The 15167-nt window shown below is 49.1% G+C and overlaps 1 protein-coding gene across 1 annotated transcript in view; it reads left to right on the forward strand.

The window, feature by feature from the left end:
- HUNK (hormonally up-regulated Neu-associated kinase) overlaps positions 1 to 15167 on the forward strand; it is a 118373-nt gene that overhangs the window by 65212 nt on the left and 37994 nt on the right. The window contains exons 4-5 of the mRNA XM_030330060.1: positions 1191 to 1326; positions 14303 to 14430. Of these exons, the coding sequence (XP_030185920.1) occupies positions 1191 to 1326; positions 14303 to 14430 (264 nt within the window). The remainder of the gene's footprint in view (positions 1 to 1190; positions 1327 to 14302; positions 14431 to 15167) is intronic.

Consider the following 15167-nt stretch of genomic DNA (forward strand, 5'->3'; position numbering starts at 1 on the left):
CAGTCCTGGCCACTGAGCCCTGTGGACAGAATCTCCTGTTTGGGGAACTAGAACCATAATATTTACATGGAAGTTCAAAGAGAAGCCATGATTTTTTTTTTTTTTTTTTTTTTTTAGTAAGTTTATTTTCAGAGAAAGAGTGAATGCGAGTAGGGGGGAGGGGCAGAGAGAGGAAGTGAGAGAATCTCAGGCAGGCTCCGTGCTGTCAGCACAGAGCCCAATGGGGGGCTCAAACCATAAACCGTGAGACCTGAGCTGAAATCGAGAGTCAGATCCCCAACCGACAGAACCACCCAGGGGCCCCTAAGTCATCATCTTAATTCTGGGATCAGCAAAGATTGAGGGAAGGTATCAGATGAGGACCGAGACAGCTCTGATTACCTGTCAGTTGCCATATTCTTAGGCTCAAAAAAGTAAACACGAAACAAAAGGCTTTGGACGCAGCATAGCTTTGGACGCAGCGGGCTCTTCTGTTTTTTTCCCGTTTGCCGTAATCATCCGGGAACAAGGCAGTGCTATGAGGTCGCTTAGTTCAGTTCTCATTGCTGTCTTCCTGGCGTTAGTTTTCCAGCCAACACTTAGCGTTTTCTAAATCATTGGGTGTGTATTTTTTTCCCTCTTTAAATCCCCATACATTGCCACATGCACAGGGAGCATTTTTAAGGGACTTGCATGAAACGAAAACTGAACCGAACAAGTCAACTCTAAATGGTGGGATCGCAGGTCACTTGGGGTGACTCTGACCCCAGCCAGGGAAAATGGATCTTTCTTCAGCTTTTTTCCCCACGTGGCCACTGGGAAGCCAGATTGCTGCCTCCAAGGCCTCTGCTCGTTCTCTCTTCCCGCCCCAGTCCTAGAAAGCGAAGCCTTTCTTTTTCCTGGATGACTCATTTCCAAGGTTTGATGAAAATATGTTTTGGTTCAACATACTTTCAGCTCTAGCTGGATTTTATAGTGAGGCCTGATAGAAACGGTTTCCAGTCTTGAGACCCATATCCGGCGATGAGGGTCTGCCCCTGCTGGTTTTCCTTCGGGGATGCTAAATGATGTGTTAGCCTGAGAGAATATTTCCTTTCCTGCTGCCCCCTGGTTTTTTTGTTGGTTTTTTGGGTTTGGTTTTTTTTTTTTTTTTTTTCTTCTTTTTCACGGTTTTCTCATTCGGAGCTGGTTTTGTCTTCCTCTCTTTGCAGACTTTGGTTTGAGCAACTGTGCTGGGATCCTGGGCCACTCGGACCCGTTCAGCACGCAGTGTGGCAGTCCAGCCTATGCCGCCCCTGAACTTCTTGCCAGGAAGAAATATGGCCCCAAAATCGATGTCTGGTCCATGTGAGTTATGGTGCTTATAAAAGGGGATGCTCTCTTTGGTCGTCTTTACTCTCCCTTTCTTATAAAATAACCTTTGCGTATTTGATGAGGACGTGTTCTATTCCAGGCTCTCAGATAGATACTTGGTGATTTTTGGGGCGGGGCCAGCTTTCCCGCTCTGGTTCCTTCTGGTCTGTTCTCCATAGACCACCAGAGAGGCTTTTACCAAAATTCGTTCCGTTGCTGGGGAGACAAGAAAACCAAGTCCTGAACTCACAGAACTCACGATCTGGTTTTATGAGTCACTCGCATCCTTCCCCTGCTTAAAATCGCCCCTTAGCTTTCCATCAGCACCAGAAGAAAACAGCCCCTGCCTGGCCCATGCTCCTGCCTCTCCACCTCCTACCCTACCCTCTGCTCACGGTTCTTGAGGGATGCTGGCCTCTGTTTCATCTTTCCCACCTCTGGGCTTTGCACTTGCCATTTCCTTTGCCTGGAATATCATTTCCCAGCTCTTCAAATGGCCCGTCTGTTCCCATGTGACCGTTTTGATCCAGTGCCACCACTGCAGAGACCATCTCGGGTTCCCTGTCGGGAGGCCCCCCACGACTCTGTCTCCTCGCCCTTTCAAGTCCCAAATCCCTCTCACCCATCACAGCCTATCATTTTATTGTCTGTCTCCCCGATCGGGAAGGACACTGAACGGAGATGGGGACCTTATTGGTCGGCTTCCCCAGCGTCTCACCCGGTGTGGGCCACCGAGGCAAAGTCAGTCAACCTTGAAGGGACAAATTGCTACAGGGGCTCTGGTTTCTGAATCCAGGTGTCTTGGCGTCCTCATGCCAAGCAAGCCTCTCGTCATCATGCATGAATGGTACAGGGAACCGTGCCGGGTGCTGGAGTCTGCGGTGGGGACTAAATTCCTTATCAAGAGGAGCTGGGCTGTAAACACAGTGGGCTCCCAAGTAAGAGGGAAGCTGGAGGTGAGAGGGGCTAATCGAAGCAAGGGTGTGTTGATCCAGTACATTTCTGGACACCTCCTACTTCTCTCCACCCTCACTACACTTCCCTTGTCCAGATTGGAAACGAGCTAACGTTTGCTACATGCCTGGCACACGGCAGGCACCGTGCCATTTCATTTTCATGCTAACCCAGTGAAACTGTTACTCTCTCTTATCCCCATTTTACGGAAGAGGAAGCTTATCACAAGAGAGATTAATAACATTTCTTAGGGTCATAGGGTTACTAAGTAGTGGAGCTGAGATTTGAACCAAGGACTTTAGGGTCTCAAAGTACTGAATCCTGAACATGGCCCCATTGCCTCATTGGAAGCTGTACTCTCTCTCTCTCTGTCTCTCTCTCTTTCCCCGCCCCCCCCCCCCCCCCCCCCCCCCCCCGCCATCCATTGTCTAGCTGTTTCCTGTCCCTTGTGTGCACTGTTCTTTTAGCCAGGAATTCTTTCTGGTCCTGTCCTCGTTTTCTTTCCCTCTCCTTTTCTGGGATGCCACTTCCCCTGGGCAGACCCCCCCCCCGCCTCTTGCAGGCTGGCCTTGAGCCTCTGGTGTCTCGTCGGTTTCCTGCTCCCTGCTTCCCTGGTGCTCGCCCTGCAGTCACAGCTCACCTCCCAGGACCCCCTGCACTGTAGGCCGATGGCACGGAGCCCGGCCAGAGAAAGGAAGGAAAGGAAGGCGGCGGGTAAGGGAGGGAGGGATAGGCATTTCATCCTGGAGAACAGAAGCTATGGGGTCAGGGGCTATAGTTGGCAGAGGAAGCAAACAGAGGAATGTGACCCAGTACAAGGTTCTGGAAGTCAAGGGAGGTCAGGAGGCTCCAGTTGGAGGTGAGGGGAACCAGAGCCCAGCATGAGATTCTGAGGACCACGGGATCCCCTGGGCTCTGGGCACAGCTGGCCACAAGGCACTGGGGAGTCCGCTTCCATTCCTGGGCAGGCCAAGTGCTCAGAGGTCATTTGACCCAGATGGGAGAGAGGCCTGGCGGTGCATGTGTAAGTGGTGGGATGGACTTTGCACTCGGGGCTCCTTGCACAGAAGCCTGAGCCCCTGGTTACTTTCCTGACCTCTCAAGAGGAGGTGTGGGCAGGGCTGTAGACGGAGAGCATGCTCTGTGTGTGCTGATGACCCCCTGCAGGGGGCCGGGCAGGGGCTGTCAGGGGGATGGGAATGGTGGCAGGAAACCCTGGCAGAGAAGCTTTCTCTTCGAGGTCGTTTGGCCGGCCGGGTCGTTTGGCCGGCATCGCAAATTCACAGACTCTTTATTCTGTGCCCAGAATAAAGGGCCTCAGAATCCTTCTCGACACGGCTGTCAGGACGCACTGCCAATGAATCAGAGTCCACACTCAAGATGGAATCCGTGCTTGGTCCTTTTCAATGCTTAAGAATTTTCACACATGTCTGGCACATAATCTGCCCTCGGTAAATATTTATTAGTGGATGAATATACGTGTGTGAGTCTATAATCACCTTCTCTCCTCAATAGGTAGGGAACTCACTTTTGCTAAACGGAGAGCTACGCAAGGGATGGTTTGTGTACCCGCACCTTTAGGCTGTGCGGAATAGGGAGCCTGAAAGACCAGGAGGTTCTGAGGCGTCATGTAACTGGAGGGGGTGGGAGGCATCATGACCACAGGGGAAGAGAAGTCGGCGGTTGGAGAGCAGGTGACAGTTTACAGCCTGGTGTCCTGCTCTCCCGGGGACTGAAGGAGAAGCGTCATCACGAGTTGTCATGGCGACGAGGCTCAGCCTACAAAGGGGGACCTTTCCACTCCGTGACTGGCGAAGCCGGTGGCTCCTCACGGTCTAGAAGTGTTGGTAGAAGGAGGGAGCCTGGTGGGCCGTCAGAGCTGGAGGGGAGCTCCTGGGCCTGCATCACCTGCACGGGACCGCTCGTCCCCTCGTGCGGACCATAGGTTGGGAGTAAATCATTTCTCCCGTCTGGGGAAATCCAAGGGAGACTGAAAAGCACGGCGGCAAAAGGCAGCACCATGTGAGGTCAGGTGTAAGCTCAGACCCTGTGCCCGCCCCACCTGCCAAGTCCCTTGACTTGGGAAAGGAGTCCGCATGTAATGGTCACGGGTGCTCTGTTTCTCAGTCTCGGGGCCCCATGATTGGAGTCAAGGGACCTGGTCTGCTGCCACCTGTTTTGTGTCTCTCTTGACCCAAAACACTCCCTTCCCTCCTCTACCCTGGCTTCTGGGGGGGCTGTCTGGAGCAGCTGGACATTTCTTTGCTAACCTCTGCTTAGTTACCTCCCCCCGCCGCAAGAAGGTGATGTGTAGCTTAAGGTCTCCTGAAAAGCTCTGATCAGGCCTCATTCTTAGTCCTGGTGCCACAGAGTGACATATGGGAAAGTCTTTGATAACTAGGAACACTCCCCGCAGAGATGTTGGTCTTTCAGTGGGTTGTGGCATAGCTCTGGAGCCTGACGTGGGGTCCCTACATAGACTAGCAGCTGCGAGCTCACGAGTCCGTGTTCCGGTGCCCCGCGGTGGGGAGCTGGGGTGGAGATTCTCACCCTTGTTTAGCCATGAAGGGCCTTGTTTTATTCTTATCAACCAGGTTTCCCCAGAGCAAGTCTGGGCTAGCCGACCTGGGACATTCTCTAGGGGATGAGGCCACATGACGCAAGTCTGGTTCACAGGGATGGCGTAAATTAGGCCCCTTTAGAAGCTGCTGATAAAGCTTAGAAAACAAAAAAGTCACGTGAGCAACACAGAGCTTACCAGAAATGTGTTCGTTTGGCAAATATTTGTTGAGGCAGGCACTGTGCCGGATTCTGAGTGCACAGGGGTGAGTCGAAGGGCCTTGGTCGGTCCCTGTTCCTGCAAAGATTATTATTCATGCTCGCGTACCTCCAGTTGAGTGACAGGCAGTGTTCTAAGGGCCTCACAAGTATTAACTCGTCTCACATGCCTAACAACCCTCTGAGGGAATGTTCTGTTATCCCACTTTATGGATGAGGAAACTGAAGCACTAAGAGTCTTAGGCACTTGCCCAGGTAGCACTGCCACTAGGTGTAGAGCCAGGATTTGATCAAGGTGGTTTGACTCTAGAGTTTGCCTTAAATTACCACCCGACTCCTGCTTTTGCTTCTATTTTGTTGTGCTGCTTATTGTGGGGTTTACATTCTAGTGGGGCAGACAGTTTTTATAAAAGCTATAAGCTGGGTGTGGTGACTGCTGTGGAGAGGTGGGTGGGAGGTATCGAATGGGATGGGGGCGGCCTCTAGCCGAGAAAACCTCAAAGCCAAATCCTCAGGATGAGAACGGCTGAACTCTGGGAAGAAGGAGTGTTAAGGGAGGAAGGCCCTGGACACAGGGAACAGGATGTGAGAAGGTTGTGGGGTGGGGAAGTGTGGGAAAGAGTTTGGGTTTTTCCGTAAAGGTGGTGAGAGACCGCTGGAAAATTGTAAGCGGGTGGGTAACCAAATGCCACGGATTGAATTGTGTTCCCTTCCCAAAAGATAATGCTGGAGTCCTAACCCCAGTGTCTCAGAATGTGACGTTATTTGGAGAGAAGGTCTTTATGGAGGTAATCAAGTGAAAACGGGGTCATAAAATTCAGTATGACAGACATATTTATAATGGGGGGGGGGGTGGGATTTGCAGACAGAGACACAGGGAGAGCGCCGTGTGAGGCTGAAGGCAGAGATCATAGTGATGCATCTACGGGCCGAGGAACGCCGGATTGCCGAGGGAAGCTCTTGGAAGCAGCATGGAGTGGGTCTGCCCTCACGGCCCTCAGAAAGAACCAACCTTGCTGACACTCTCCTCTTGGACTTCGAGCTTCCAGAACTGTGAGAAAATCAATTTCTGTTGCTTAAGCTCTGAAATCTCAGGCAAGCTCCAAGGTAAACTGAAGAGTACAAAACTCACCGCTCCAGATCCCAAGAGCCATTCTCCTTCCCACTAAGTGTGAAAGAATCTCTTTTCTGAATCAGGTTTGCCAACAGACGCCTCAGGTCGACTAACCGCATTCTCGGTCATCCCTTGCCCCACAGAGTGTCAGCCCCCATCAGCCACCCGGCAGAGAGCACCGCATGGTTTGATTGTAAATCCAAATTCTCAATCACTGCTGTTACTTGTAGGTAATATGTTCCTGGCTGCATGAAGACCAGAAACAAAGAACACCACAAAGAGACGCAGAATGTTGCACCCTCGATGGTGGAAGGAGTCCCCAGGAGTAAGAGAGGCAAGCCCTCGTGCGTAAGCACTTTTCAAGAAGCCTCTGTGTCACATTTACTAACCTTTCAGTGGGCAAAGCTGGCTGCGTGGCCAACCCAGAAGCAGGAGGAGAAAGAGAAGGTTCCACCCTGTGATGGGGGAGTGGCAAGGAATTCGTGGGCTTTGGTTTTTTGGTTTTTTTGTTGTGTTTTGTTTTGTTTTTTGCAATTCAACACACTTAGCTACTGCTACGGACTGGAGTGTATCCCCCCCCCCCCAATTCCATATGTTGAAGCCCTAATTCCCCAGTGTGGTGGAAGTGGAAGTGGAGCGGTCACGAGGGTAGCGTCCCCATAACGGGCTAAGTGTCCTCATAAGGAGAGACTCCAGAGAGCTTGCTTGCTCTCGGACAGTGAGGACAAAACAAGAAAACCTGGGAAGAGAGCACCCCACACCCCGGACGTGCCGGCACCCTGGTCTCAGACTCCAGGCTCTAGAACTGCGAGAAGATGAATGTCTGTTGGCTGAGCCACCTCGTCTGTGGTATTTTGTCACGGCGGCCTGAGCTGACTGAGACACCGACTTACCTGTAAACAAATACGACGTGTCAGGAGGCACAGCGCAGAGAACAAATAGGGCTGCAGAGCTGGGTCGGTTCAAGAAGGCATCCGAGGAGGGTTGGATCTGCTTCTGAGACATGAGGCGGAGTTTGCCAGGTGGAGGAGAGGAGAGGAAGCTTTCCAGGCAGAGGGAATAGTATGTGCAGAGGCTGGAAGGTGTGAAAACCTGATTGCTGTCATTCTTGATCTTGGAGAAAGTGAAAAGCTTCAGAGCCTTCCTTAAGAGAGAAATTCTCCACTGCTTTGGGGTGTTGTGTCTGAGATACTAGTTAGGTTTCTGTTCGGTGCTCAGTGACTTCGCTGGCAGAATTGGAAACGGAAAACCCAAAGAGAATTTAAAAGGCTGTTTAAGAAAGAGTGAAGATGGGACCAATTTTCTTTCTGGGTCAGACGCTGTTATTGTAGAACATCCCTTTTTTATCGCTGTGAAACAACAGAATGAAAAGCTCGCTTCCAAAATCAAAAACAAACTTTTCTCTCTCTAGAGGTTTGGACCTTGACAGATGGATGAGGCCGTTCTCCAAGACTTCTGGGACTGTCTTGGGAAGAAAACCAACTTGTGACTCAAGGAAACCGGGGGGAAGGAAAGCTCTTCTGACAAATGGGGCCCCCAGGACCCTCCTCCTCTAGTGAATCAGAAACTAACAGTGTCAGTGCAAAACGGTGCACCCTGTCTTAGGGCCCTTCCATTATTTTCGATGGTCTTCATTTTCGTACGTGAATATCTTTCAAATCGTCTGCTTCTTACCTTTAACCGAGATGACAGGAATATCTCGATCTCCAAGTGAACTTTGAGATTTCAGACGCAAAACCAAAAATGTGCGTTCTGTGGTAGTGAACCTTTCATGGTTAACTGACTTGTCCTCAGAGTGACATATGGGCCAGTTAAAAAAAAAAAAAGCAAAACTAACGCAGATGTACTTTTTAAATAAAAAGATTAAAAGTTGACTTTATTTTCAGAATATGCCAGTGCTCTTTGGAGAACTTTGGTGAATCTCTAAGAGTAAGGAAAGTGAAAACTGAGAGTCCGATCCCCAAAGCATTGGAGATGCCAGATTGTTTCAACCAAAGCTCCTCTTTCCTCTCCCGGGGGTGTCTGGGGCGGATGAAGCATTTGTGTGAAGTCCTGGTGTCTTGTGGAGGTCGTGCACAGCACACCCAGAACCACTGTCCCGGTCTCACCGAATCTCTTTTCACTTAGTGGGAAAAAAAATCTCTCCCACATGCTGTCCCTTTGGGTAGACAAGTTGGCTGAGAGCAGCCATCTTGTTTTGAGCCCTACTATCCCCATATAGACCTAGGCAATCAGCCCTTCGACTCTATTTTGTAAATAGAGTAAACCAGATTCCACCAGCTACAGCCCCAGTGGTCAAATACGGAAGTTAGCGTTTTCTCTCCATGTATACCCCCTCAAAATGGCAGGAGAAGGATTTGGAAACAGGAGACCTATGGCTTCTTTTAGGTAGCTTAGGGCTTTTGACTTAACGGAGAACTCTCCTTTAGCCTTTGAGATTTTTCAGTTGTAAACTCAGTTGTAAAATATATATATTTGGTAGCTAGTCTGTGCATTTAAAGTAGAAGAGGGGAGGGGCGCCTGGGTGGCTTAGTCACGTGGGCATCAGCTTCAGTTCATGTCGTGATATTGACGTTCATGAGTTCAAACCCCATGTTGGGCTCACTGCTGTCAGCACAGAGCCTGCTTCAGAACCTCTGTCTTCCTGTCTCTGCCCCTCCCGCACTTGCCTCTGTCAAAAATAAAATCAAAAACATTAAAAAAAAGGTTTATAAAATAGAAGAGAGGAAAGAGGAAAGGAAAAAGAAGCAAAAGTCTTAACATCCACAAGAAGGTAATTTCTTGTAGAACACAGACCATTTAATGGAGCAGGCACGACGTTTGACATTTTCCAACGGACAGATCTGTTCCCACTCTATTTTTAAGACTTTAAATTGGAAGTTGTATTGAAAGTTGATACTGGAAGAATGGGAAGATGTTGCTTTTAGGCAGAGAGTCATTCTTTTTTAAAGCTAAACAACATTTTTTTAAAGTTTATTTCCCTACTTAGAAGGAGAGAGAGAGCGTGCACATGAGCAGGGGAGAGGCAGAGAGAGAGGGAGAGAGAACTCTAAGCAGGTTCCGCTGACACCTGTGGAGCCCGATGTGGGCTCCATCCCATGACCTTTGAGATCATGACCTGAGCGGAAATCAAGAGCCGGATGCTTAGCTGACCGAGCCACCCAGGTGCCCCTGGCCAGAGAGTTATTTTTAATTTTTCGGAGGCAGCTCCTTTTCTGAAGAACCACACAGAAGCAAGGCGTGTCAGCTGAAGATTCTCTCGGCTTCACTCCGCCCTACCCTGGGCAGTTCCCGAGGGTCCTGCCCAGCAGCCCTGCATGAACAGCAGCCAGACCCCCCACGGGCCAGCCCAGCTCTGTCAATTGCTTTGTCCCTTGTGTCTTGTTAAAGGTGCCGACCGACTTCTCCAGGAAGGTGTGACTCTGTCTTTCCTCCCTTGGATGACAGGTGACAATCCAGCTTTTCCTCCAGGGAGTGTTTCATTATCCGACTGAATATGAGGACCACCATTGGGCTCCTGACTTAATCCCCCAAATTCCCCATGTGTATTTCATGGGGTCCTATCTCCTCATCTTCTAGTTGTTCTTCATTCACTTTATTTTGCTCTTTTGACTCCACACTGGCCAGTACCTTTGGGTTTTCTGTCACCCAGTGATGACTCAGCCTTGCTTCATTCTGTTTGGAAAAACCCAGAGTGTGTCTGTCTGTTGCGTCCTTCATTCCAGTCCGTCATCCTTCTCTTTCTTTAAAACCATTTGTGATGCTTGGGGGCTCCGAGTGTACCATGGAGAGGCTAGAAAGCCCTGGACCATATTTCAAAAGACACGTCAGGAAATTCTGAACATGTCTGAAGACTCCTACTAATTCTACGGGATTACAGAGGTTTATAAACTGCATTCCACATTTTTCCCTTGGTATTCTCACATACTTCCGAAATGTCAAAGGGATGAGATTTCTCTTTATCCCGATATTAAACATGTATGAAAACTCTGGGGGAGAGGAATGAAAATGCTCAATCTGGTTTCCTTTACCAAATCTCCTGGGACTGGATGCCTCTTAATGTAGATTTCCATCATTATTTGGCAACGGGACGCAAATATAATTGTAGCTCCGTATGTGTTATTTTTAAAAGTTTTGTGATGAAACAACAGATCACATTTATCAGGTACTGAATCTGCCCGGTCCAGCATCCAGTACTTTCTGTGGCTTCGTTCATTTGCCCCTCATACAACCTGAGAGGTAGGTACTGTTGTCACCCACGTTTTGTAGACGAGAGACCCTGGATGAGAGGGCGGGGTCCTCTTTAAGGACTTGTGACTGTTTTTGTTGATGAGAACCTTCGCCAAGCAAAATGAAATCCTGCAGCCAGTTTCGTAACCTAGTCAGTTATTATCAAAACCACTTGCTCGGTTCTGGTGGGACTACTCTGAGCAGGTGCACCAGCACTGTCTTTAAAACAAGCGCTTACCTTTATCCGTGGTCCCGGCCAGATACTGGAGAAAGGCAGTGCCCGGGATGTCGTCTTTTGAAGCCTGTTGGTGGCAAGGAGAGGTCTCAAAGACTCCTCGAAGAAACTTTCATAAAGGTTTTAGAGTTGCTTCTCTGGCTTCATACTGCTTACTACATTCACCCAACTCCTTCAGTTGGATTCCCCTCCATTACCATAGTGTCTTCCTGTGATAGGAAACTCTGTGTCCCCTAAAGATAAAGGGAAATAACAAAAGATCATAGGGCAGTGGTCTTTACACTTGAGTGTTATATACTCTTCTTTTCAAGGAAGGACATTCTTGGTAACCCCCGGTGGTGTTGACTCAAGTTGTTTTTATTTAAATTGTGCTTGGGGGCGCCTGGGTGGCGCAGTCGGTTAAGCGTCCGACTTCAGCCAGGTCACGATCTCGCGGTCTGTGAGTTCGAGCCCCGCGTCAGGCTCTGGGCTGATGGCTCAGAGCCTGGAGCCTGTTTCCCATTCTGTGTCTCCCTCTCTCTCTGCCCCTCCCCCGTTCATGCTCTGTTTCTCTCTGTCCCAAAAATAAATAAACGTTGAAAAAAAAAAAATTAAAAAAAAAAAATAAATTGTGCTTAATGTACATGAATGTGAAATTAAATTCTTTTCATTTATGGCTGTGTACAAATAAGACCCGAAAACTGATTTACAAAGTTAAGTATAACCAAGGCTAAAAGAATCGCAAAATATTAAAGCCAGCAGCATTAGTTAGCTGCTGTGGCTGCTGCTTTGTGGGGACTGAACTGCTGGACGCGTTCTGGGTGTAATTCTTGCCGGGCACAGGCTCTGAGCTGGTCAGCGCATGGTCGTGTGATCACCCAATTCTCCCACCATTTTCACCTTCCAGGGGCTTTCAGACCTGACGGCGCATCCAAAGCACCTGGCAGGCTTGGGAAAACCCACATTGCGGAGTCCCCCCCCCCCCCCCCCCCCGCCACGCAAAGTTTCTGATCCCATGAGTCTGCGGTGGAGCCCAAGAATTTGCAGATCTAATATTTCCAGGTCACGCTGCTGCCCTACCGAGCACCACACTTTGGGAATCACCCCGAAGCCCACTTAATGTTCTCTTCTCGTTAGCCTGTGACAATGAAAGTGATATATTTTGGCACAGATGGTGTGTTGGTAAACACGAATGCAAAAGCAAGCACTGAAATCCAGTGCATAGTTGGTTGTAAGATTGAAATCCAGTGTGTACTTAGTTATATGGTGGCCGTCCGATGGCCCGGGTTGAGATTTGCAGGATGTTCTAGTATATCACCAAAAGAAAATAAAAAACGGAGCTGCTGACCCCCTGAGGACGTGTCCTGCGTACCTCAGTCTGAGAAAAGAAAACATTTACCTGTGGGGAAAAATGATATTGTGTAAGTACCAGGCTCTTCAGCTTTAGGTATGAACGTTGGCCCGAGACAAAGGTGCACAGAAGCGAGCAGGGACAGAGAGGACTGGGCTTGTCCCTTAACCTCAGCGTAGAAAAGAGGGACCGCAGCTTTGTAGTGAGAAGCCTTCCTTGTGCCCAGAGCTGCCCTCAATGGAATGAGCTGCACTGGGGAGGTTGGAAACCCTTGCCTTGAAGGTTGCTGAGGGGCCTCCAACAACAACTTTGTGGATGTTTTGGTGGGGGGAGGGCGCTCTTATTTACAAAAGCCACGTGTCCAAGACCCTTTTGGATGCAGACGTTCTACAGTTGGTGGGGGGGGATTTTAGTTTTCTCTCTTATTGGTCTCCAAGAATCCCTTAAGCTGGGACGTTTAGCTGTATCTCAAACATATCCACGGTGCAGCATTGCGTGGTAGGTCCCCAAACGTGTCACCGGCCCCGGTACTCCGTCCCTTCCCCTCTCCTCAGTTTCCTCAGTCCTGACACTGTTCCCACCATTCTTCTCGCTTCCCAGGTTTGCAACTTGGCACATCGCCTTCAGATACCTAGTGCTTATTAGCCTTTCTCTCTGTGGCCCGCTCCCCCTCCCATTCAGACTTCGCCAGCAGCGTGCCCACTCACTGCCCCTGGCTTCTGCTCCCCATCCCGAGCCCCTGATATCTACTTAATACCAGCTGACTGCTTCCCCCGTCATCTGGCTGTGGCACTTTTATTCACCTGACATCTGTTCTTATCCTGGGGAACGTGTTCCCCCAAATACATAGGGAAACGCTCTAGAAGGCTCTGTGTATGCCTGGTTCGTTCTTGTCTCCGTTTCTTGTCCGCCCAGTGTATTGCCCGTATCCAAAAGACACAGAAGCTCACACGCGTATACTCGCCCCTCCCCCCGCGGGCCACCTGTCTTCAAGTACTTACGTAGACTTCTTCCTCCCCTAATTGAACCCTCTGTGGTCAGAAGCAGCAGCGTTCATTTCTTAACTCGCCCGCATTCGTTGCTCCTTGAAAGGATTGTGCTTAGTTATTTGGTTACTTGTTGACCGTCTCTCCCCTACAGGCCAAGATGGCAGGGCTTTGTCTGGTTCAGCCCTACCCAGCGCCCGTAGCACTGCCTGGGGGGCGGGGAGAGCCAGCCAGCAAATGTTTGTGGACAGAATGTGTACGAATCTGTGTAACTCTACCGTGAGTTACACCGTCTTAGCCGAGGCTTCGCGTTCCGTCTGCGATATGAGAGTGATTTCTGGCTGGAGCCCGCGGGCTCTGTACCTGTCATGATCTGGGGCCCTGTAATTCAGGGGCGCCTCAGTGGAACGGACCCCCAAGGGCTTTAATTTCCATCAGTCTCATTGGATTTGTTTTGACTGGAAATCCTATTGCCTGTTTTTAAAACATATTCCCTTGGGCACTTTCGAACACTTGAGACCTCTTGGCAGGCAGGCATTTCATCCCCATCAGGAAATCTCATCAAAATGATATTAGGTTTGCACATCAGGAAAATGCAAGTCCTCCAAGAAGATGTCGCTAGGTTGGCTGTGGATGTAAGCAGTTAAGCCCATTTAGAAGGTATTTCGACCACATCTGACGTTTTGGGCCCGGGCCGGGTGGCAGAATCTCACAATGAACAATGATATAAAAAATGAGAGTGGGAAGGAGACACCTCCCCCTCCCCCACCCCCCCGAGGGAATTCTCTAGTTACAAAAGCCCAAACGGCATTCAAGGGAAGAGCAACCGGCCAGTTTTGGGTATGAGATTTTTGTTTCAAAGGGCTGAAAGGTAACCAGGCCTGCTGGCTAGGCTGTGGCTTGCCTTCCGTGGCAGGGTCTCGCCCTATATTTTTTTGTCTGGCTGCCTCCAGGCTGCATCTTGTAAGCCACACTTGGAAAACCACGTAACGGCAAGACGACTTTTATTCAAGGGTCCTAGCATGCTCCTGGTATTTTTCGCATAATTTCGTCTGGACTTCCTTCCAGAAGGAAGGACCTGGTTTCCCTTCCGTAGGGGGTAGCTCTTGAAGTTTCTTAGACTCCTTTGATCTCCATAGTCCATTGTCCAAGTCTACAAGGAAGCTTTTACCCGTGCCTTTCACTTTTGCTGCTTCAGTGTGGTGCTGAGTTTTCTAGAAAAAAGGCCCCTTGAGGTCAGCATGAAAGGGACAGGGCTGAAGCTTTGCCAAGCCTGTGCCCTATGTGTCTTCCCTTCCTGGGGGCCTCAGTCTGGTCTCATGCTTTGGTGTCTCTCTTTTCAGAGGCGTGAACATGTATGCCATGTTGACTGGGACCCTGCCTTTCACAGTGGAGCCTTTTAGCCTGAGGGCTTTGTACCAGAAGATGGTGGACAAGGAAATGAACCCCCTCCCCACCCAGCTCTCCACAGGTAATGTGCCGGCTACTCTTGGGTTCCTGGTTTCAGGACTTGGGCGCCTACCAGGTTTGGTCCATCTGTGAAGTAGTATTTGTTTTGCAGAAATGATATTAGGCCTTTTCCTAGGATTAAACCGTGACTCAAGAGTGGTTGAGTTTCCCATCGCTGAGCAACCCTTCATCTCACCTTGGCCCTTTTCTTCTCCATTGTAATTCTGAACCCCTGACTTCCTTCTTCCTCCTTCTGCACAAAACCGATATTTCAAAAGGATCTTGGAAAAAGAAATGCAGTCTTGATTGCTTTAAAACTCACCATATTGTGAGTTTTAAAAACAAAAAAAATTGTGTTTTGCTTAGTCAATTCACTGTAAAGAAATACTAGATTCATTCAAGTTTGGTCTGTGATTTGTCTTGCTATTGGAGGTTTTGAGCCTGTTCAAAATCTTTGAAATATATATAGTTTCAGTAACTCGATTAGACTAAATCATCAGGTGTGTTTGGAAAGTATTCTCACACTTTACGTGGTTCACATTTCAGTAAACAGGTTGTATTAAGGTTTGGTTTCAGATCCTGTAAATTAGCACAATTCATTCTTTTGTTTTGGTCACAATTCACTTCAAGTTCCTGGCCTCAGGTTGGTTCTGGTGATCATTTAATTGGCTCCTTAGAATAAACTCAGCTTCACTGAGATAAGGCATGTGACCAAAAAAAAAAAAAAAAAAGTAATTGTTTAATTTCAACTTATGATAC

The sequence above is a fragment of the Lynx canadensis genome, chromosome C2, assembly GCF_007474595.2.
Source record: "Lynx canadensis isolate LIC74 chromosome C2, mLynCan4.pri.v2, whole genome shotgun sequence".
In the NCBI taxonomy this organism is placed as follows: domain Eukaryota; kingdom Metazoa; phylum Chordata; class Mammalia; order Carnivora; family Felidae; genus Lynx; species Lynx canadensis.